General features: G+C 36.5%; 2 protein-coding genes and 1 long non-coding RNA gene across 4 annotated transcripts; 1 reads left to right on the forward strand and 2 right to left on the reverse strand.

Annotated features, from left to right (window-relative positions):
- Positions 1-1922: 1922 nt before the first annotated feature.
- On the reverse strand, positions 1923-2830 carry LOC116163439. The gene is made up of 2 exons (XR_004143743.1): positions 2599-2830; positions 1923-2290 (listed from the first exon to the last, which is right to left on the reverse strand). It is a non-coding gene; the product is annotated as an uncharacterized LOC116163439 (long non-coding RNA).
- An 81-nt stretch (positions 2831-2911) lies between these two features.
- On the forward strand, positions 2912-14501 carry LOC116163438 (short/branched chain specific acyl-CoA dehydrogenase, mitochondrial-like). Its single transcript, XM_031477346.1, has 7 exons — positions 2912-3080; positions 3145-3298; positions 3347-3447; positions 13179-13385; positions 13444-13614; positions 13666-13974; positions 14028-14501. Exons 1-7 carry the CDS (start codon positions 3048-3050, stop codon positions 14340-14342), a joined length of 1290 nt encoding a protein of 429 aa, XP_031333206.1. The 5' UTR covers positions 2912-3047; the 3' UTR covers positions 14343-14501.
- A 5251-nt stretch (positions 14502-19752) lies between these two features.
- On the reverse strand, positions 19753-20953 carry LOC116164541 (SRR1-like protein). 2 transcript variants are annotated; one of them, XM_031478737.1, is made up of 4 exons: positions 20792-20953; positions 20599-20735; positions 20066-20154; positions 19753-20014 (listed from the first exon to the last, which is right to left on the reverse strand). In XM_031478737.1, exons 1-4 carry the CDS (start codon positions 20938-20940, stop codon positions 19904-19906), a joined length of 486 nt encoding a protein of 161 aa, XP_031334597.1. In that variant the 5' UTR covers positions 20941-20953; the 3' UTR covers positions 19753-19903. The 2 variants fall into 2 exon arrangements, with proteins under 2 accessions (XP_031334597.1, XP_031334596.1); XM_031478736.1 differs by having other exon boundaries at positions 20066-20735.
- Between the last annotated feature and the right edge of the window lie 891 nt (positions 20954-21844).

The following is a 21844-nucleotide window of genomic DNA, read 5'->3' on the forward strand; positions in this document are numbered from 1 at the left end:
CTATATAATATAAGGATTGCTCGATCCCTATACTTGTAATGTTGCCCGAGTTTAAGTCATATGTGACGTCACCAACGGACCTGGCTGTCAGAATTGACAGTTATAATTTGCTAAGTTGTCAACGTCTTTGCATTAGCGTTATAACTGTGTGTATGTGTTCGCTATATTGCAACAAAAATGCTTGGACGCCGGCGTGCAGTATTGGACTGTAATAACAATTTGGGGTAGTATTCACATTTTACACTCAACTGGCGCTCATTTTAGCCAGTGTCAAGAAGAACGTCGAGAAATCGTTATTTTAAGATGGACAAAGTTGAAATAAACTGATTTAGCTGCAATTTCCATGGATGATGAAGAGTAAAAAAACCAAAAACGCAGGATGAAATGGGTTCACGATATTTTGAGTATGCGAAAAACCGAAGGAGAATTTGTAGACGATGAATTACAAGTGTTTCTAATATAAATACCTACCTATAACATCCATTTGGACGTATTAGACCCCTTCTTAGCAGACGTTTTTTGGAGCGACTGGTAGCTTGACCCCTTCACATGGTGCGATTTGCAGCGCCACAAGTAGCACGAAGCGCTTTTCAGAAGCGCCTTCACGCAACAAAAGCGCAAGAAGGGGCGTCGTTTTTTTAAAAAAATGGTGTCTGGTTTGAGGAGAGTTGATTTACTTGTGCCTTAGCGTACATATTTTTGTACTGATATTTTGTATATAAAGCCAAGTTCGTTATGTTTAAGATTGTTATTACCGATATGTGGGGGTTGTAGTTCGACCCTTGAAGGAAGGCGAAGCTCTATTAGACTAAACACTTCATATTGTGTGGTAAAAACCATTGTAGCACGGTGTGGCAAACTCCAAAATTATAACAGAAATTGTACAGAAGAGACTTATAAATTTCAGTTCTTACTCATCTGACATTTCCGCATAACCGTATCTTTTTTTCGAAGAAACTTTCCACTCTGCGCAGCGTTTCAAAAACGCATCGTGAGAAGGATCTCTTAGAATCTTACATATTATCCTCGCCATTAGAGATTGCCGGTACGTCATAGTTCACAATCGTATGGTTTAATATGAAAAAAATGAGTCAAATTACTTCCGTAATAATGCCAACTTGATTAGAAAATATACTCCGAGATGGCGACAGCTGTCATTTATTGGATGTTTATTTGAAGGTGCAAAACTGTCAAATCACAGAAAGTATCGTTAGTCGATTTTGGTTTTTAATTGGTATAAAATATAACGTAAGTAATAAAGACGGTGAGAAAACAAAATCCTTGTAATCTAACAGGTCATTAATGAGTTATTTTTACAGGCCATATGGTAAGATAAACCCAATGTTGTAAGCTGCCTCATTACAATGGAATTTTTCCAAAAATGTGAACATTTAGTAATTACGCTACGTCAGAATTATTACAATGGTCGAGTCTTGCATTCATAAGTGAGTTTGCCGATAAAGAATTATAAATTCAGAATTAGAGTATTCAATTTACTCAACCACGAAAATCGGTCAAACTTTCCAAGAAACTTTCGAATCCTGTCGGACGTTAGAGATATCATACAATCATGCTTCCCACACAGAAATTAGCTTCGGATATTGTTTTTGTCTTTTTCACTCTCGGAAACCTCGTAAACGTTACCCTAAACGTAAAAATCGCTCTAAAAACAGATATTTCCTGAAATTCGCCTCAATTTTGAAAATTGGCGCCATTTTCAATCCTAAGGGACGGAACTTCCTGCTCTGCGACTCAAATCACTCCAATAGGTCTAGGGATCATGTGTTCCAAGTGGCACAATTTTAATACGAAAGGCCGTTTGTTCTCACGGGCCGCTCCCACTACTACCTTAGAATCGTAAAAGTAATAATGACGTTCTCGAGGCGAATGACTAGATTAGATAATAATAATAATAATAATAATAATAATAATGACTTTTATTAGCTACTTACAACTGAATACATGCATACGATACAAAAGAAAACAAATATAATTCTGATAACAATCAGAATTCCGGTGCAGGGTAGGAGACCTCCTCTTCCAATCCATTTGACAGGAGATTATAATGTGGCGGAGCCCCATCTTGCTGAAACTGCAAATTTTATACGTCTAGTAGCATGTCTTCATTGTTTTCCACTCTCCAAAGAGTGTGATCTGTGGGGCTATCACTTCTTTCAATAGATTGTAATATAATTCCGCTGTTAAAACTTCTTGAATGCCCATTAGGCCATTACCGACCCAACAATTGGATTTCAAAGAATACCTACCCAAACAGTGATTGTTTGATTTTCTGTAAAGAGAATTTTATGGCCGTTAAAATGATGTGTCACTCGATGGGGGCTGCATATTATAATTTTAAATTTGTAGTAGTTGAGGGTGAATGCTAAAACTAAGGTCCACTAAATGTCTGGCAAGGTATATGGTTATACTAAAAGGAAGTGTTATTCCAATTTTGATTTTTTAGAAAAATTCAACACATTACAATATAAGGTGATTCGTTTTTGAAAGAAAGTCCTGTATAATGAATATTTCAAGAAGTGGTACACACTGACACCTTCAACGAGGGGTATTACCGTATTAATTTTTCAAAATACCTACCTAAATAGACCTCAAACCCACCGTTACTTCTACGACCCCACTTTTGTAATACACATTTTTAGGTCAACAATATCACAGTGAAGGTAATCGTGAAATTATGAAGCGATAACATTTTGTGAAATTGCTTGTATTGTGAATTGGGGACTTGTGACAAAAATGTTATGATAAGAAAATATGCGCTGAAATAAAGATAGTAAAACTATTTATGTAAGTTATTTGGAGCAGGTAAACTGAAGTAGGAGAAGAGTAACAAGAACAATGAAACTGACCTGACGCAACGGAGGAGTGGGCATGTCTCGAATAAAGATAATAGTCGGCTACGAACATAGTACGTGTCGCTACTCGCAAGTCGCAGATATTTATTATCTTACATCTTACTTCACGTTACATTTCAGCAACAGCGTTCGACTGGATAAGTGGTTTTTACGGTAGTAATCTGATCATCCAAAATGAACAGCTGTCGTACATTTTTGACCAAACAGGTTGGTACTTAAAGTGTAGCTATTATGGGTACGTTAAGTAAAACCCAAATAATGTACTACCTAGGTGCTGCCGACATTCTCCAAAAGTTACAAAAAAACTATCACGACTACTTCATCGAAGTTGCAGCAAACAGAAACCAGTGCAGCAACACAGGTCACGGACTCGCCCAAACCCCTAACATATTTAACGGAAGATGAACAGATGATGAAAGAAACAGGTACACTACAATTGCGTGTAATTTGTTTATAATACAGTGACATTTTAGTGAGAAGATTGGCTGTAGATCAAATCGGTCCACATGTCAGAGATATGGACAGGGATGGATTTATAAAGCAACCCATAATTGATATGCTATTTGAAAATGGGGTAAGTTGTTTTAATGTTTTGACACCTTGCTTCTACTACGCGGTTCCAACTCAAATAAGTATAACTCGTGTGTGGATAATTACATTGCGAATTATTTTGTAACTCGGATATCAGATTATCTCTTTAACTCACATGATTTTTCAATTGCGAACAGAAATGGAAATTATTATACACTTGTCGAATGGACAAGGATAATTACGACAAGGTCACTTATTTTGTTTGGATCTCATTAAATACGTCACGTCTAAACAACAAAACGCACTATTTGTTAACTTTCCATATCCCCAAATAATAAATAAATAACTATGCACTATATACTATAATTAATTATTTTGACCAGTAGGTACTATAGGCATGCTATAGTGTCCATTGCAGGCTAGTAGTCTGTAGACATTTTCTATAAGGGTAGGTATAGCTAGACAAACCAGTATTGGACAAGCAACTTTAAACAGTTTAGGTATTTATAGAACCATCTAACAGCATTCACATGTCCACTCGCCAGATACCTATAATTACTTTATAATAAATGTGTTTTATTATTCAAGGTGAGATAAGCATAAACAGTTTTTTTCTTCTCTCGTCTCGTTTTGATTGTACCTATAGGTATACAAGGGATGCGCGATTATAAATCCCAAATTAGATTTGGTATTTACTAATTATATAATAATAATATATTGATAATCATCAATTGATTGACTCTTGCCAGGATCCTACATCTTTCGTCTTGTTGATACCATATACAGGGACGGATTAATAGAAATATGTGGGTGGGGGCGGAATCCCGGAAAGGGAGGGAAAAGATGAGGGGGGTCTGGGTCCTCCCCCGGAAATTTTTTGAAAAAATACCTTAAAAAGTATAAGATTTAGTGGTTCTAGACCGACAATTTATATGTAAAGAAATATTAGCTTGAACTACTGGAAATGCAAATATTTCAAAGAAAAACAATATTTTGCCGATCGCAGTCATTTATAAAAAATCAAGTAATTATACCTGTTTGGGAAAATTATATCGCAAAATGCAGGGAATGAAACATACAACTCTGGAATTATGAATCAATACTACATAAATACTAAAGCCCTTTTTATCAATTAAATATGCACATTTTAAACATAAGTACCTACTATTTAATTTTTTTCGTTTCATTTATTTAAAAGAACATTTATTAGAAACTCATACTAAAATTGAATGAGCAAGGTACATTTTTGGTGAAAATAAAATATTGCCTTGTTAAAAAAACTGGCAAACGCAGACGAGTAAGTACTTTTTGAACTCGAAAAACACTGGTTGAAACCTACAAAATAACACTGACCAACTCCGCTGAATTGGGTACGCATTTTTGTGTCATTTTGTTCTGCCCCCCCCCCCCCCCCCCTTAATCCGTCACTGACCATGTACAGTGAATCGGTATCGACCTATTCTTTAGTATGTGATTCAAGGCCGGTCTTTCATGTTTCAGTTAAATTGATCTGATAGGTAACCTCCTAATGTGAAATGGAAATTAACTGTTTCACTGAGACCGACGACCGACACTTTGTATTTACTAAATTACTACTACTAGGTATGACTTTGTAAAACCTGAATAGATAATTTAAGCTAGCCGCACCTAAATTTTTCTGTTTTTTAGCGCAACTCACGAAAGTGAAGCGCTTATGTCCTCACTTTTCCCTCCGTCTGTCCGTCGTTCCGCGCTGTAGCTCAACCCCAGACCTCGTATCCACTTCGGGTTTCGCTAGGCCACTAGGTGTAGGAAAGCTTATGGGTGCAACTATCAAAAATTAACTTTGGCATCCACCACGGCGCTCAATATCCAATGTGTTGGTTTCCTTTTTTTTTAAGTTTGAGGCGCATTAGCCGAAAAAATGTTGGATTAAATTCATGTTGTTAAGGACCGGTGACAGTCTCTAACATTCACCATTCCAGTTTTTCGAAATGTGACGACCTCGAAGTAAAATTTTGGGAGATTTTCTTAACCTATTAGTTCGCATTGAACATCATGACAGCGATCCCTGCAACGATCCGATGCCACTGCCTATCATCGTTTTCGAATGCGGGGGTACATTTTCAATAACCACAACTTCTATAAAGGACAATAAGCGGAAACCTAGCATCGGCTGGTTTATGAAATCATGTACTTTTGGTTCGTTCATCCGGGAATGTTAGCGCGATAACTCGAGAACGGCGAAAGATGTAGTTTTGTTTTTGACCGTCTAAGCGCCCGAGACATCAATTTGGTATATGATTTTGAAAACAATAAACATTTTTGGATGCAGAATGAGGAGACGAAACGATATAGCACAAGCCCATACTTTCCATTAAAAATTTAGGGGTTGTAACTATCACTCGAAGGGGGTTGAAGGTAGGGATCACACTTTCACGTTTTTATAATTTAAATTTGAGTTTCGGGATTCTTGTAAATATGTACAGTAGCCCAAATAATGAATGTATTCCATTTGGCTCTTCCACACTGTATAACAAACAAAAACCTTCTAGAAATTTCTAAAATCAGCATGTCATATTTCGTGGAAAGAATGCGTCATATCCGCTATCATTCCCTATTGCCTATGACCTTTATCGACTTGATGGTGACTTGACGCCGCCTTGATACCGTTCTAGAAAGTTCGCTACAATAGTAGATAGCATGGTCTTGTCTAGATATAAAAATTCATGATAATAATGGTTATCATTTATAAAAGGTTGAAGGTAAACCTTTTATGCCGTCAATGAGTTTTTTTTTGTAGAAAATGTAGTCCTCTACAAGTACAACTTATCTTTTAACAATTTCTTCCTATCAATTTCAGTTTGCCTATAACGATGCGCGTAATTTGCGTAAGAAACTCCACTAGCGGAAGCGTTTCATTTCTTTCTTATATTGCATCGACCATGATATTTCTTTACAATTTAACCAACAGTTCATACACCCCTTTATGTTATACCCTGCTTGAAACTGACCGAGGTTAAAAAATTATTAAACTTGACCCATAGCCATGATCAATTGATTTATTGAACATTTTTCTTTCCAGATTCCTTAAATTTGACTTCAATAGGTATTTTTTTAATAAATCCGAGAAAACTGCTTTAAATGCATTTAAACATCAATCAAGTTAAAATTATGATGAGATATAATAAAAAAATAATGGTACCTTTAAATACGACGGCCCTTTTGCAAGTGACTATGTTGATACAGAAATGTGGTTTGGACACAATCTTCCTTCAGTGACAATGGGTTAACAAAGGTAGACGACGAATCGTGCACATTGGAATTTCGCCGATGCGATGCGACGGTAACACGAAACTTCTTTGAATTTTCAAATGATGTAAATTTCTGGGAACCCTGTCATTACTGATGCACAGCACCATTTTGTGACTATCGAGTTTAACCCCTGTTCAGGTTTACGGTAGTAAACATTTACACAGCAGTTTTAACAACGGGTCTTTGTGGAAACTAAATATGCTAGCACGCCTACTTAAATTGTACCTACTTGATCGAATACAACAGTAAAAAAGTCTAGGGTACGAACAGAGTGGAGGCAGGTTTCTCGCTTACCGGTTACCAGCGTCGACTCGCGCTTCTCGCTTTGGAAATAGAATGTTTTCAAATTAGCGTGAACGTAGTCAAGGCAGGTTAAAACTTGTCGGCGCCGGTCGCCTGCGTCCACGCTTTTGTCGGAATAAAAATTTAGTTTTTTCTGCCGCTTCTCGCGCGAGTTTCGGATAAAGAAGCTCTTATAAAGACAGTGTTTGAGAAAACCTCTATAAGCGATAATCGAACCCACAACCTCCCGAATAGCAGTCGGGAACGCAACCACTGCGCCACCGGCTTCGCTTTTTCTCGCTTTTATTGTGTGCAGTCACAGCGCGAAAAACCTGCTCCTATCGGCGCGAGATACCGGAAAGCGAGAAACCTGCTTCCACTCTGTTTGTACACTTACGCGACGTACGTCCTTGTAAATTGAATAATAATCCGCATTTTTGCTACCTTCAATTTTTTTCCTTTTTTAACAATAACTACCGGACCTCACGTTGTTATATTTTACGTCCCAAACACAGACGTTGGCCATGACGGGTGTCCAAAACTCGAATCTGGTTGAAATTTTATTACATTTCTATGTTTGTTTGTTGACGTGTAAATTTGTTGTTTATACATTTGTTATTTAATAATATTATATAATTTATTCCCCATAAAACAAAATCAAAACTCTACAAATAACACAAATAAAAACAGGGAAAGGGACTGCTTTCAGTGCCGTGAGACCCTGTTCCTCCATACAGCCCCAATCCAACGTATTATTAAATTTAAAAAATTATTATTCTAATAAATAAATGCACGATCACTAACAACACTAAATTATTACCAACCTCAAAAGTTTCATCTACTCTCTCGCACTTTATTGTAGCTTACCCTGCTCACTGCTGCAGTAGTAATCTTACTTGCACTTTGAAGCCATGAACCGAAAGAGTTTTAATAAATACAATATACAATAAAATTACAAATAAAAATGATATGATTAATGGACCCGCACTATATTCTGTTCACCCAACAGATACAGTTAAGCCACTCCCAATAAATTTTGGCCAATGTAATAACAGACCCGTTTCACAGTCACAAAATTATAAAAACCGGGAAATTTAAAATCGCATGTCACATTGTATGACTAAGTTATAAAGTGTTATGTTTTGAATATTGACCTATATAGTTTCAAATTGTTTATTAAGTTCAAAAAGAATAGTTTGTTCGTATAAATAAATTAACGGCAGATTGAGGCAAGGCAAATACGAAACGCAATGACAGGTTTGATGTTAAGGATGTCAATTTAGATACGGCAATTATAATTGGAAGCAAATTGTTGCGTGTTACAGGTTTTGAAAATTCGGCCAATTAAAAATGTTCATTTAAATTTGCCGGGAATTTTTTTGGAGGAGCTTAACATTTTCAAGGGCGACCAGAATCGTTCCAGTTACGATGTTATAACTAACAATATGTACAAGTATAAATATAGGCAGTGCCGCGTTTTCGCCTAGGCACAGTAGGCATGAGCCTAGGGCCCGTTGAAATTGGGGGCCTGCGAAGTTGCATACATCTTTGATAGTTGACGATATTCATATTGCAAAGAAAGTTACGTGTTCGTCTTAAAATTAAAACATGAAGAGGTTTTAGAGGTATTGCAATTTCCAAGTATCCAGTATCATGTTTAATGTCTTTCGCTTAAACACGGTAATATACTAGTGATTAAGAGTACACAGATCAGGTCACAGCTGACACAGCAGCAAACATCTGTAAGGTACTCTAACTGCGAGTTGCGACAGTGAATTTCGAAGTCGATTAGGTAGTCTAAGTTGATACGACATAATACGAATTGTAAAGAGAAAAGCGTTGATGCGTTCTGTTATTAAGGTGCGTTTTCACGCTCATGCAATTTGCGCAAATTGACTTGTGCATGCCAATTTGGGCAAATTCAGTGAACTCATGCATCCATTTTCACGGTTCAAGTTTGGTGCACAAATTTGTCTACAGTACAGTTCAGATTCTCATTGTAAACGATGGAGTACGAAGAGGAACATTATAGCTGGTGTTTGTATAATTAAAAATTATCAAAGTCCTCGTTTGAGATCGAAGGGACTTCAGCGCATTTTTGTGTGGCAGATCAGTATTCTATTAGCCACTTTCGACTCAACCATCAATAACAGATCTTGTCGAAGGCTACTACATTCACTAACCGCTTCCCACTTTCCGCGTGCACCCGCAATTCGCTTTTAAAGTTTTGACTCCACCATCAGTAAGATCGTGTCGGGGGCTACCACATTCTCTTTTACGGTACCCACTTCCGACGTCCCGTCACCCGCAATTCGCGTTTGAAGATTTGACTCCACCATCAGTAAGATCGTGTCGCGGACTACCACATTCTCTTTGACGGTACCCACTTCCGACGTCCCGTTCAGCCGCAATTCGCGATTGAAGATTTGACTCCACTATCAGGAAGATCGTGTCGGGGGCTACCACATTCCCTTTGGCGTCGCGGTTGAAGATTTGACTACACCATCAGTAAGATCGTGTCGCGGGCTACCACATTCCCTTTGACGGTACCCACTTCCGACGTCCCGTTCACTCGCAATTCACTTCTATTGGCGGCACGAGAAAGAGAGACAGCGATTCGAGATTTACGAAACATTAAACCGCGTGAGTTCGCAACGGAAGGTAAAAGGCGCCCGAAGTTGACTACTTCTCGAAGACGCGCGCGCGCGCCTCGCAAAAGGTCGTTAATTTCGCCCCTAGGACAAAAAACAAAATTCCGCCACGCAGGAGTTGTGCGCGTTTACAACATCTTTCCGACGACACCAATTTGAAAAGAATCGGACCAAAACTGTAGTAGAAGATAGGAAAAAACTGAAAAACCTTCACGTTAGTATACTACGCTCGAGGATGACGCCCAGATGTCGCCAACCCCACATCATGTAGCCATGTCCCTAAGGTTGACAAATTTCACGGCCCCGTAGATACACGTACACCCGTTGCCTTTCTACAAGAGTTCTTCTACGCGCCCACATTTGCTGCCAGCCAGCCAGCCGGCCAAAGTGAGATTAAAAGCTACTTTTTACAAATAAATTTGCAAAAATGCGCTAAAAAGTTAAAAGTGCTAAAAGACAAAAAAAGAAGATCGCAGAAGCCAAATTTTCTGGCTTGTGCAAGTTAAACAATTTTCGTTTTCATGCATCAATTTACTTGTACAAATTGGCATGCACAAGTCAATTTGCGCAAATTGCATGTGCGTGAAAACGCACCTTTACACATTATACAACGTTTATTTTATTATTATTATTATTTCGTTTAAATAAAATTTTTAAATTTTTTTTAACAATTTCGTTACCTGTTTTTTTGATACTCTATACACATTAGGTACCGATTACAGTATACATAGCAAAAAAACAAACTACATCAGTATTTTAAGTTCGCCTTTGTCAATTTTGCACAGAACATCTTTTTCACACCACATACTTTGAAATCCACTCACGTCCTTTTTTCCCAAAAACCAACCATATTCAGTTTTCAGTCGATAGCTGATTCTGCTGATGTACTCGGTTTTATAGTCAGTCACCTTTCTTCCTCGCATTGCGTCAGTTGAAGATAGATAAATTGTGCTCTTTGCCATTGTTAGTAGGTAATTCGCAATATGATGCTGAGGAAGACTGAGGAGTGTGCATGTCAACATGTAACCTTATGTGTGGACTTTTCCACATCGTAGGTATTTGCTTTAAAGTGAAAATATGCTCGCAGGGTTAGTCGCTTAGCAAATTTGCCAGCGGTTTATTGATATGTCGCGCTCCTCATAAAAATCATTTACAGTAGGAAACAGTTGAAGAAATCATGATCGTAAACCCTTTCGAGGAAGATATTACTATACATTTTCTAAAGTCAAAACAGTTATATAATTTACTGGATGATAATGGTCTCCATCTAAGTTATACGGCTTTCTGCATCCTCAGAGGACACCTATGAATACTGAAGTAAACAAGTATAAATTGTGCACAGGTCTTGTGCAGATAAAGCGCATTTTTTTAAACCAAAATAGCTTTTGTTTTGCCATTACCAATGGATATATTTCTTGCAGACGTTTCAATCGTCCTTTGTGAGTACCCTCTTCCGACAATCCGTTCTTGAGGTATAAGGGAATATATCCCATCACGATAAGAGGTCGAGGACGAGGGCTATGGTTGGTAGAAATTAATTCCTTTCGTTGAGACCTTTCATTAGAGTACCATGAAAGATAAAATTAACCAATTTATTTCGATGAGAGAGACCTGTCAAGGACTCTGGGAGGACCATTCCCCTAGAAGTAGTTCAAAACGGCAGAAGTGGGTCCGGACGGACGGACGAACAAACCGCAAACAATAGCACATTTTTTTTAATTCTTAAAAAATGCGCTAAAAATAAGTAATCGTAATTGAACAAAACCCAAAGTTTTGGCTGAAGTTCCCTATTGAGATCGTGCCAAATGCGTAACGAATTTCGTTCAAATTTGTAACTGTCGATACACCATAGTGAGTCACTATTATAACACACACCTCTCAATCTAGGTCAAGACTTTGAACTAAAGTGCGCAAAAAAAGAGATTAAATATAGGTAATCAGAATATATTCCAAATGATGTTAAATTTAACTTAGTTGTTGTAAGATAAGCTATCGTAATCGTCAAATGTTGCGACATTAATTGGTGTCTACGTAAATTTCATAAGAAACTAGCGTGATCCTGTCGTAAAATTGATAACGGAATTTAGATAATAAAAGGAAAAATGTTTCAAAACCCACTCATGGGTGTTGCCGCGTAATACAACTGTAAATGATGAGCAAGGGCAAATATAGACCATAGCAGCCATCAATTAGCGAAAACCCGAAGTCTCTAGGTGGCCCAGGGGCCGAGATCTCGATCGAACAGACAGACAGACTGGCGACGGAAAATCTAGCACATATAAATAGGGTTATCTCAACTTCGTTGTGTTACGCTACAAAATTTCTAAAGAGAACATAGAGTGTAAAATACAGTTTATCCGTAATCAATGTGGCATCTAATGAAATGGCGTCTCCCTATAAATACTCCTCTAAAAATTTGCAAACATATCAACATAACATAATTACCAAAACAAATGTAAATAGTCTTATCGCAAATAGATATTCAAATTTCGTTCATAGTTCGCCGCTGTGACGTACCTACCTAAGTAATTAGGTACTTCTCATCTACACGAGGCAACGACAACGTCAGTAAATTATACAATTTTGTGTCAGCATCTTAAACATGAAGATTATCCCGGCTGGTTCTTAATGCCCACCTAATACTGTATTTTTAATTTTTTTACGCATTTTCATAAATAAGAATGCATTGTTGTGGTCACCTTGTCCATCTCCCCATCTTTTGACCCAAATGTGCCCAAAAACAGGGGCGGACTGGGTACTTACGGGCCAGGTGGAATTGCATTACGGGCCATTACAGTATTAGTGCAATGACGATGGGGGGGGGGGGGGGGTTAAAACATTTTGCATCATTTTAAAGTACCTATTCCTTTCTCGAAAATCAATTAGAAGCCCATAACTGTGTTTCAGCACTTTCAAAATACGACAAAAAAAGATACATTCATTGTAAAACACTTACCTAGATAAAAACAGAATTTTATAATGAACAACCTAACTTCAATCCCAATGAGAGAAACGTGTTGATAATTTATTAATAGTGCAAGAAACATTAATGCTGTCTAATTCAGCACATACTAATACTCGTTCCAACGCGTCATTGTGACCTACAGGCCAGGTGGTAATAGCCCCCCCCCGCGCCCCCCCACCCTTGACCCTAAGCTATTTATTCTAAAGACTGTCGACTTACTTGTTTCGCAATTGTTTCAGAAGTTATGACAAAAACAGCAATTCGGACTGCGTGCAGAAACTACCCCAATTTCATCTATACGAATAAGGTTTCCACGTTTTCTTATAAAAATATTGTAGAAGCTATATTTGACAAAAAGCAAAACAAAAATATTCGATATAGTGTTACGTTCTCACTTTTCGGTTGGTCTACCGGTTAACGCTGCATATTTGATTCCGTTACGTCGTCGCCCAAAAGACTTCGTACCTAATTGTTATTTATGCTTCAGTTTTGTTTGGAAAAAGATCTAGTGACCTCTAGTAATTTTGGCGTAGCTTGTATCTCAATATCAAATCATGCGTATTAAAGATTCTATAATTTCAGTTGATGGGAATTGAAATAGAGTCCGAATATGGAGGTTCCGAGTGTGGTTTTATGACAACTATATTAACGGTTGAAGAATTATCGAAAGTCGATCCAGCAACAGCAGTTTTGGTCGACTTGCATAACACGTTGATCATCAACGCGATCAGCAAATATGCAAACAAAGAGCAGAAGGCCCAATACTTGCCCCGAATGGTAACAGACACGGTAAGAAACAAAATTATTTAAGAATTATAAAAAAACTTGATGCTATTATTTTTTATAGATTGGCAGTTTTGCGTTAAGTGAACCATCATCCGGATCTGATGCGTTTGCTTTAAAAACAACTGCCAAAAAAGACGGCAGTGACTATATCCTCAATGGTTCGAAAATGTGGATCTCAAATTCGGATGTTGCCGGAGTATTTTTGATAATGGCCAACGCAAATCCATCCGCAGTAAGTTAAGTAATTAGAGTCGTACATACCTATACCATCACTTCTTGACAGGGATATAAGGGAATCACATGTTTCATCGTTGACCGTGATACACCTGGATTTACAATTGCAAAACCTGAGAACAAACTGGGAATTTGCGCATCTGGTACATGCATGTTAACTTTTGACAACTGCAGGGTACCCGAAACTGCTATTATGGGTAAACTTGGAGAGGGATACAAAATCGCTGCCAGATTTTTAAATGAAGGGCGTATCGGTATTGCCGCTCAGATGGTTGGAGCCGCTCAAGGGTGTTTTGATGCAACTATTCCATATACTCTTGAACGAACACAATTTGGAAAACCCATCTATAGCAATCAGGCGAGTGTTTAATTTGATATAATAAAAGAAGTCATTAATTGTATCTTCTACAGGGAATGCAATATCAGATTGCGGAGATTGCTTCAAAAATAGAAGCGGCGCGCCTTCTAACGTACAATGCTGCCAGATTGCTAGAATGTGGCGCCCCCGTTGCCAAGGAAGCCTCAATGGCCAAGTACATTGCCTGTGAAGTGGCACAGCAAGCAACAATTAAGTGTATTGATTGGATGGGCGGTGTCGGATTTACTAAGGATTTCATTCAAGAAAAGTTTTACCGTGATGTCAAAATTGGTAGCATTTACGAAGGTACCAGTAATATGCAACTGAGCACAATTGCCAAACATATTGAAAAGGAATATAAGAAATAAGTCGTACAGTGTAACATACACGCAAAGGCTATGTGATTTTATTTACTTCTATAATTTTCAAATATGAAATTTTATTGTACTAGATAGTGTCTTTATACTACCTACAAACTGATGCTGTATGAACCAATTTAATTATATATTATTTATATGTACCTACTATATACCTAAACTTAAAATAAATTCCTAAATACCTTTTGTTGCAAGTGAGAAAAGAAAGCAAATAGAACGACATTAAGAAAGGAATGAATGCTACTTAAAATAAGTACCTACGTTCCAAGTCAGTAATAAAATAAAAACGCAAGTTTGATACGCCACTGGAATACAGCACGCTCCTGGTGATCAAAAATATTCTAGAAATGTGGCGACGGTAAATGTGTACAATTTTGCTTTAAGACTTTTCGGTATCTTTTATGGTAAAGGAATTATGATCCAGGAGTCTTAGGTGCTACACCCTGTATAAACCTTATATATAAAAGAAATAAAGACCTGTTATGTATTTAATTTGGGTAGATTTATGACCAAGAAAAATTGCTAACCTTGTACTTAGTTAAAGCGCCAATATTAAATATATCATCAAAATCGATACGTTTCCTGAATTACAGCTTTAAATCAGTATGTGCGGTCAAATGCAGGTCGTCTGCTTTATTTATGATGCAAGCGTTATAGGTTACACTTTAAATAAAATAAACAATTCCATGTAATCTGAAAATTCTAATCTAAATCAATATAATTGAACTAATATTCTAATGTAAAATTGAATTATAATGTACCCCAAAATCTTACGGGCAAACTAGTAGATAACGAATTGTTCAGAGAACCGCAACCTTAGTTCAGTTTATTAAATATACATAGAATGTATTATTATACGGCAATTGATGCAACTTTTGTTTTTCAAATCCAATGTCTGTGTTTTTTGCGATATTTGAAAAGGGGAATCAATTTGCTGTAAGACAACATAAAATATGCATATGGCTGATATAAAAGAAATAGAGAAATTCGTTATTCGATATTTAGAAAACTTATGAAATCTAGCATGCCGTGCGCTGTCAGGATGCGCGGTGGCCGGTGCCTGTTGCATTACATGGGGAGATCGTATTGCGCAAAAGTAAAGCTTCAAAACGAAACATTGAACAACTTATTGTAGGTATTTTCTGTATGATATGGCACATGAAATGCTAGATTATATAAATTTTCTAAATATTGCATGACGAATAGTAGGTAAGTAGTAGTGGTTTGTGAAATAGTTACTATGGTTTTTATGTTCAATAATAATAAATCTGTATCTGTCATATATAAAAAGAGGTGTATGTTCTTTCCAATTCGAAGTACCTATATGTTACTACAAATACTCATCGCTATAGAAAGTCACTTCGGCTATAGAATTCCCAAAGTAATTAACTTAAGGGTTCCAAATTTTCAGGATTATAACTGATTAGCAATTACTTCATATTTATATGTACCCATCAAAAATCTTAAAAAGAAACTCGACTAAATTGCAAATGGATTTTTTTTTTCAATTTTGAAAATCTAATTGCAGATTCGAACATTTTTATGTTGACCATATTTTTTTGCTCGCTCCCGCTTGCAGAGGGTACGCCATCTTGCAATGTTGAAAACCAGACCAGAGAAAAAATAAAATGAAAAAAGAAAAGCAATTTAGGGACTTTTATAGCTTCCAAACGAAACATTTGCGACGGTCGGTTTATTTTAAGTGTTTTCGTCGCCTCTACATCCGCATTTTTTAGCAGAACTCGCAGGTACCTACAGTCTGAAAGACGGTTAAATTGACAAAATGGTGTCTTTTTTTTCTACTGAATCCAAATATGCAATTAATTAACTACAACGCATTTTTCGACAACAAAAATGTGACTTTTTAAAAATATGGAACACCCTGTATATTGATGCGCCATTGTCCGAATACTTCAAATCTCAGAGTAAGAATTATTTCTTACTCTGAGCTTCAAATCACCATCTCACTACATTGTGGTGTTTTGGCTATGGTAGATCGAAACGGGATGGATGGGAGACCATAAACCAGTCCCATGAAATATACTTGACTATCGGCCCACTTTAGCGGGTGGGGGAGGGGGTACTCAATGCACCCTAATTGCAAACATGAATGCTTTTTGATAATTATTTCCCAACAACATAAATGCTTTTAGATTATTGTTACACAATCTGTTCCTTAATCGCAATTATACATTTCAGAATTGCGAAAGAATAAGAATCAATTAATTAATGTATAAGTCTAATCATTGATTAATTTATAACAGTAATTATAAGAGCGAACTATTCATTACTACGGCGTTGAAATTGGAACTGATTGAAACGCAATTCGATTTGCTTATATAGCAAACGCCGGTCTTTCTGGACGCTTCCGGGTATTCTAGAATGTTCTTTAACAAACACGTCGTATTTCCCGAAAAGATTGCGTCACATCTGTCTTCGTTCTTTATCGCCGATTCTTCTTCTTTCTTGGCGCCTAGGAATTTCTGGAATATTCGCAAAAATGTTTCTTGATATAAATTCCACTAGTAATCGCACTATAGCAGCATCGAAAACAGTTTTGACAACTACCTACCACAAACGGCATTTAAAAAAAAATCATCTCCATTTTGTTTTTCATCTGCATCGTTCGGAAGCAATGCGGTGGGCGGTCGACAATTTTTATACATTTTTTTAAGAAATCTCAATTGTGGTTGCCCCCGACAGGATCTTAAAATTTCTTCTCGTAATCGAACAGATTTGGCATTTTTCCCAACGTTTTTCCAGTAGATTATTAGGCAATACTTCATTTTTAATATCAGGGAAATTATGTGAATTTAAAAAGGAAAGATCCATACAGAAATCTGTATACTTTGTGAAAATCTACCTTTAATCGATTCAATGGCTTGATTTTAAAAGCCTTAACATAGAAATTCTCAATTTGCTTCCAATTTACTCATTTAAATATCCTTATTAGTTATTTCATTTTTAGCGCATCTAAAAGGTTTTAACCTCACTTGAGCCGACTGGCTAGCTGGCTGGCAGCAAATGCGGGTCTGTAGAAAAACGGTTGGAGGAAGACAAGGAGTGCTACCGGCGCCGTCGTGTAATTAACAAGTTACTACATGTTGCGGTTGGCGACATCTGGGAGCCATCCCGAAGCGTGTTGTACTAACGTGGTTATTTTTCTTTCTTCTACAGTTTTGGTCCGATTGTGCTCACCTAAAAGTTTCCTAAGTGCTCGGATCGCGACCTCTCTTACTCGTGTCGCCAATAGAAGCTGGAGCTATGAGAAGTGCCCCTAAAACTGAGTACTATTTTGTGGAGGGTTTTTAGCAAAATCCGCCAAATTGCGAATTGCGGGAGGGAGGAGGTGGGTACCGACAAAGGGAATGTGGTTCAACAAGATTTTATTGATGGACACAAGCATTTTTTATTTGTACCGTCACCTTCGAATATTAATTAAATTAATTCCTTGCATGTGGCGGCGTAGCCTGGCTCTATCTCTGTTTTGTGTGTTCATTTGAGTGATGCTACCAGCCGCAAAGCGCTCATCGATCCTACCAACCCACCGGGAAAGTTCCCGGTATCCCGCCAGCCCCATCCACCTCTGGATCAAAATGAAAAATCTTGGTTATTTGAAGTATTTTAACTATGGTGCATTAAGAACTTTTGTAGGGGATTTAATAATTAAATAGAATAAAATTTAACACATATACGAGCCCTAACACATAAATGTTCGGACACTCAAAGTTTTAAAAATGTTGTAACTTACCTAAAATCATTGTATGTTTATTTATTTTTTTTTCTTACTATAGTTATTAAGTAAACATATTTAGTAACTGTAATTTTATATAACTGTATTTATGTAACTTTTGATATAACTGTCAAATAACACAAAACACCATAAAATTAGAATTTAAAGTGACACAGAAATGTTCGGACCCACCCAATGAGTTACATCCCCTTTGGCTTTAATAACAGCTTGGATTCGTGTAGGCATGGTCGTCACAAGAGCTTTACATTGATCGATACCAAAGGTATCCCAAATCTCTTGTAACTTTTCACTCAAAGAAGCAATATTGCGTTGCGGATGAATACGTAAACGTTGCTTCATTTTGTCACACTGTCTCAATGACATTGAGATCTGGACTGCTTAAGGGCACCTCTAAAACACTATTATTGTGGTCTTGTAACCATTTCTTAGTCGTTTTTTCCTGTGACATGATGCTCCGTCTTGTTGAAAAACAAAGTCTGCATCAGGTGATAATGTCGCAAGTGAAGGCAATCAACTTTGTTCTAAAATTGCTTGATATTTCTGAGCATAAACATTACCATTTGTAAGTGCAATTGTCCCAGCCCATTTGCAGACATACTTCCCCACACCGTTATATACCACTGGGGAATTTTACAGAACGCTTTTAATCTTTGTGACATGCTTTGTTTTCCGTTCCGATAACTCTTTCTCGATTATCGCCTACATTGACATCAAATCGAGATTCATTACTAAAAATGATTTTTTTCCAGTCTTGGTAAGATCCCGCCTGCCGTTCCCGAACCCAAGCCAACCTCTTCTTTATTATTTTTGTGTTTTAAAAATGTTTTTCTTTCGCCTATTTAAAAAAGTATTTTCTAATGCTCAATAATTTTAACCTAAAGATCAACTTACTTTATAAAAATGTAAACCCATTTTACTATTAATTGTCGAATTTCTTTCCGTGTCGCTTTGCCATGTGCCATTTTTCTTTTAACAAAATATCAAAGTGTGCTGACAAGTTATAAAAATTATAATTTTTTTTGTTTTTATCCTGTTACGTAGATCAAACTATCAAATATATGTGGTGTCCGAACATTTATGTGTCAGTTAATTTCGCTGGTCTTCCCATTTTCATCTTGTGAGAGCATTAAAAAAATTGTTTTTTGGTATTAAACATAAACAATAAACTTATAATATATATATATATAAGATATTTGCGGCTTTATTGACATTGGACTGGTTTTATTTTTTTTCGGTTTTATTTTAAAAATGCTAGATGTCCGAACATTTATGTGTTAGGGCTCGTAATTACTTCATACCTATCAGTTATCCTTATCACAGTCCAACAATGATAATCACACCTGACACTTAACAAGATTTTTGAGATTAATGTAAAATGTTTATTTCTCATCAGTCATCTGTACAAAACAATTTACAATGTTCCCAGCAATAATATTTGATTCCTATTAAGAAAAACGCACCTAAAACTACGCTTAGTCGGCTTAATTAACAATAACTCAATAAAAGTAGCACCTCTTCTACTTTATTACTGTAATTATACACTATGTTTTACAAAGAAATATCTATTTGGGATCATGAGGCAATTTAAAACCTACAATATTTGCAGTTTCCTTCACAGAACGTTCTCCTTTCCCATGATACTGATTGTGTATTTCTTGTTGGATTCGGCTGCTGCGTAAGTAGCACAAATAAGTATTGGCAGCAAAAAGGACTTCATCTTTCGCTTTACAAATTTGTTGATCGGTCATGTTGAAGAGACGGTACTGATCGAACAAGTAGCGAATTGCTAAATTATCCTTCAGGTTTCCTTGCGGAATAGCGCGCCGTAGTTCGTGAATGATTTGTCTGAGGGTTTTAATGCTATTAGCATACATCTTTCAAAAATATCAATCAGATAATCTTCGTATATCTAAGAACAAAATCATTCATTAGAATTAGATATTATGCAAGCGCTATGTACTTTGTTTTTTACAAATTCGAGGTCTTCGTCAGTGTATACTGGTTCGATATGATACTGCCATAAATCTTGAGATATTAGGCTTAAATTTTCTAAAGCAAAAATATGTATTGCCAGATCATTAAAAATATCATAATATTTAAAGGAATTTATAATAGGTAATTCAGTGACAAAGGGAGATATATTCAGAATGTAATCTGCATTTTTTTCGATATGCCGTTTAGAATTAGATTCAATTACGTTAGTAAAGCTATTCGAAATTATAACGCAATAATTTAAAACCATGCCCCAATTTGCCCATAGTAAATTATTGGTCAATTGTTTGGGGCAATGAGGTAGATAAAATAACGTAGCACTTTTCTCTGACAATTTATACTTGCCTTCGATATTGCCGTGTAATACACTAATTCCTAAGCTTTTCAGAATTTCACTATCATTATCAGTGAATATGGGGTCATATGCGACTACTTTAGCATTATATAAATCTTTTATGAGCAATAATAGAGCTAGTTGGTATCTCGCAATCATACACTCACCGATTCTACCTAAACCAAAGCACACAATTTCTTTTATTTTTATTATGTTTATAATTTGAAAACTCTCCCGCAAAGATGCCAAAACGGATGAATATAAATCGGATGGGATTAGTTCCTGTTTTGCTGCTTCTATTCTTCTAAAATTATGTAATGCAATTGAGCTGGTTGGTCACATGCCAAATGTAAATATTACCTTAAATAATTTTCCAAATTGAAAGTTACGGAAGATAGAGGCTCGTTAATCGTGGCTATTAATGTATCAACAACAACAGTACGTTTAATTTTTGACTTTTTATAACTAACCACTCGAAATTCTTCCGCGTTGAGGTTAGTTTTAGACATGGCAACTGGCAATTTCAAATGACCTAAAAAAAGTTAGCTAGATATCCTTTTGTAATTAGTACACAAGTTCGTCCACTAGATGACTATAGCATCTATTTATGTACAGGGTCATATACTCAGTTTAATAGTTAGATTAGTTACTGTACCGGTAGGCGTAAATACATTGTTTACTAGCTTACTACGGTAAAGACAGCTTCGTCTCTGTACCGCAATAAACAGTTGCTGAAATTACCCACAAATCTCATCTACATTGTTTACTGTGGTGCAGACGATGACACTACGTAATAAATATAATCATTGAATAAAAACACTATAAGAAGCCTAACCCCGTGGAAATAAAGCGCGACAGAGTTTGAACTGAGAATATAATGGGAACACTGTCAATAGAGTCGATTCTTGAACTGAGAAGAATGAGAATTTGCTTTCCTCCTATTTACCGCAAAGAGAGTTCGGTGGTCACAACCAATGCGGGTGCAAGGGGATTTGTCGCGCTTTCTTCCATAAGCGTTAAGGCTTCTTATAGTGTTTTTATTCAATGATATAATGTATCAAAATCAACTATCGGCGATTTCATATCTCTTCTTACCACAGCAATTGAATAATTACATATAATATCAAGGTAGAGAAGTCCACTATTATTGCTGAGCACCAAGATTACATCTCACAATCTCACAAACAGTATTGAAAATGGATTACTAACAATTATTTGAAACATAATATTCCTTGCCGCGTTCACTTATTCTTGAAATCGCGCTATTTACTTCAGCTGCTGAAAAAAAGGAAACAGAAACCATTTCTTAAAATTCCTTCTGAAGAACATTTTTGTGTCCTTTGGCCACAATTCATTCGATATATGTGATACAATTATAGTAATAACAAAAAAGTTTCTCGCATGTTGAATTTT

Source organism: Photinus pyralis, unplaced genomic scaffold (assembly GCF_008802855.1).
Source record: "Photinus pyralis isolate 1611_PpyrPB1 unplaced genomic scaffold, Ppyr1.3 Ppyr1.4_LG2, whole genome shotgun sequence".
Lineage (NCBI taxonomy): Eukaryota > Metazoa > Arthropoda > Insecta > Coleoptera > Lampyridae > Photinus > Photinus pyralis.

Excerpts from the sequence above, each read along its gene's own strand:
- LOC116164541 (XM_031478736.1), bottom strand. The coding sequence starts at position 20,940 with ATGTCTAAAACTAACCTCAACGCGGAAGAATTTCGAGTGGTTAGTTAT. Across the intron at positions 20,736-20,791 it reads AATTTGGAAAATTATTTAAG|AAGAATAGAAGCAGCAAAAC; the intron begins GTAATATTTACA and ends ACATAATTTTAG. Across the intron at positions 20,015-20,065 it reads TCGAATTTGTAAAAAACAAA|ATATACGAAGATTATCTGAT; the intron begins GTACATAGCGCT and ends TTTTGTTCTTAG.
- LOC116163438 (XM_031477346.1), top strand. The coding sequence starts at position 3,048 with ATGAACAGCTGTCGTACATTTTTGACCAAACAG. Across the intron at positions 3,448-13,178 it reads ATATGCTATTTGAAAATGGG|TTGATGGGAATTGAAATAGA; the intron begins GTAAGTTGTTTT and ends CTATAATTTCAG. Across the intron at positions 13,386-13,443 it reads CCCGAATGGTAACAGACACG|ATTGGCAGTTTTGCGTTAAG; the intron begins GTAAGAAACAAA and ends TATTTTTTATAG.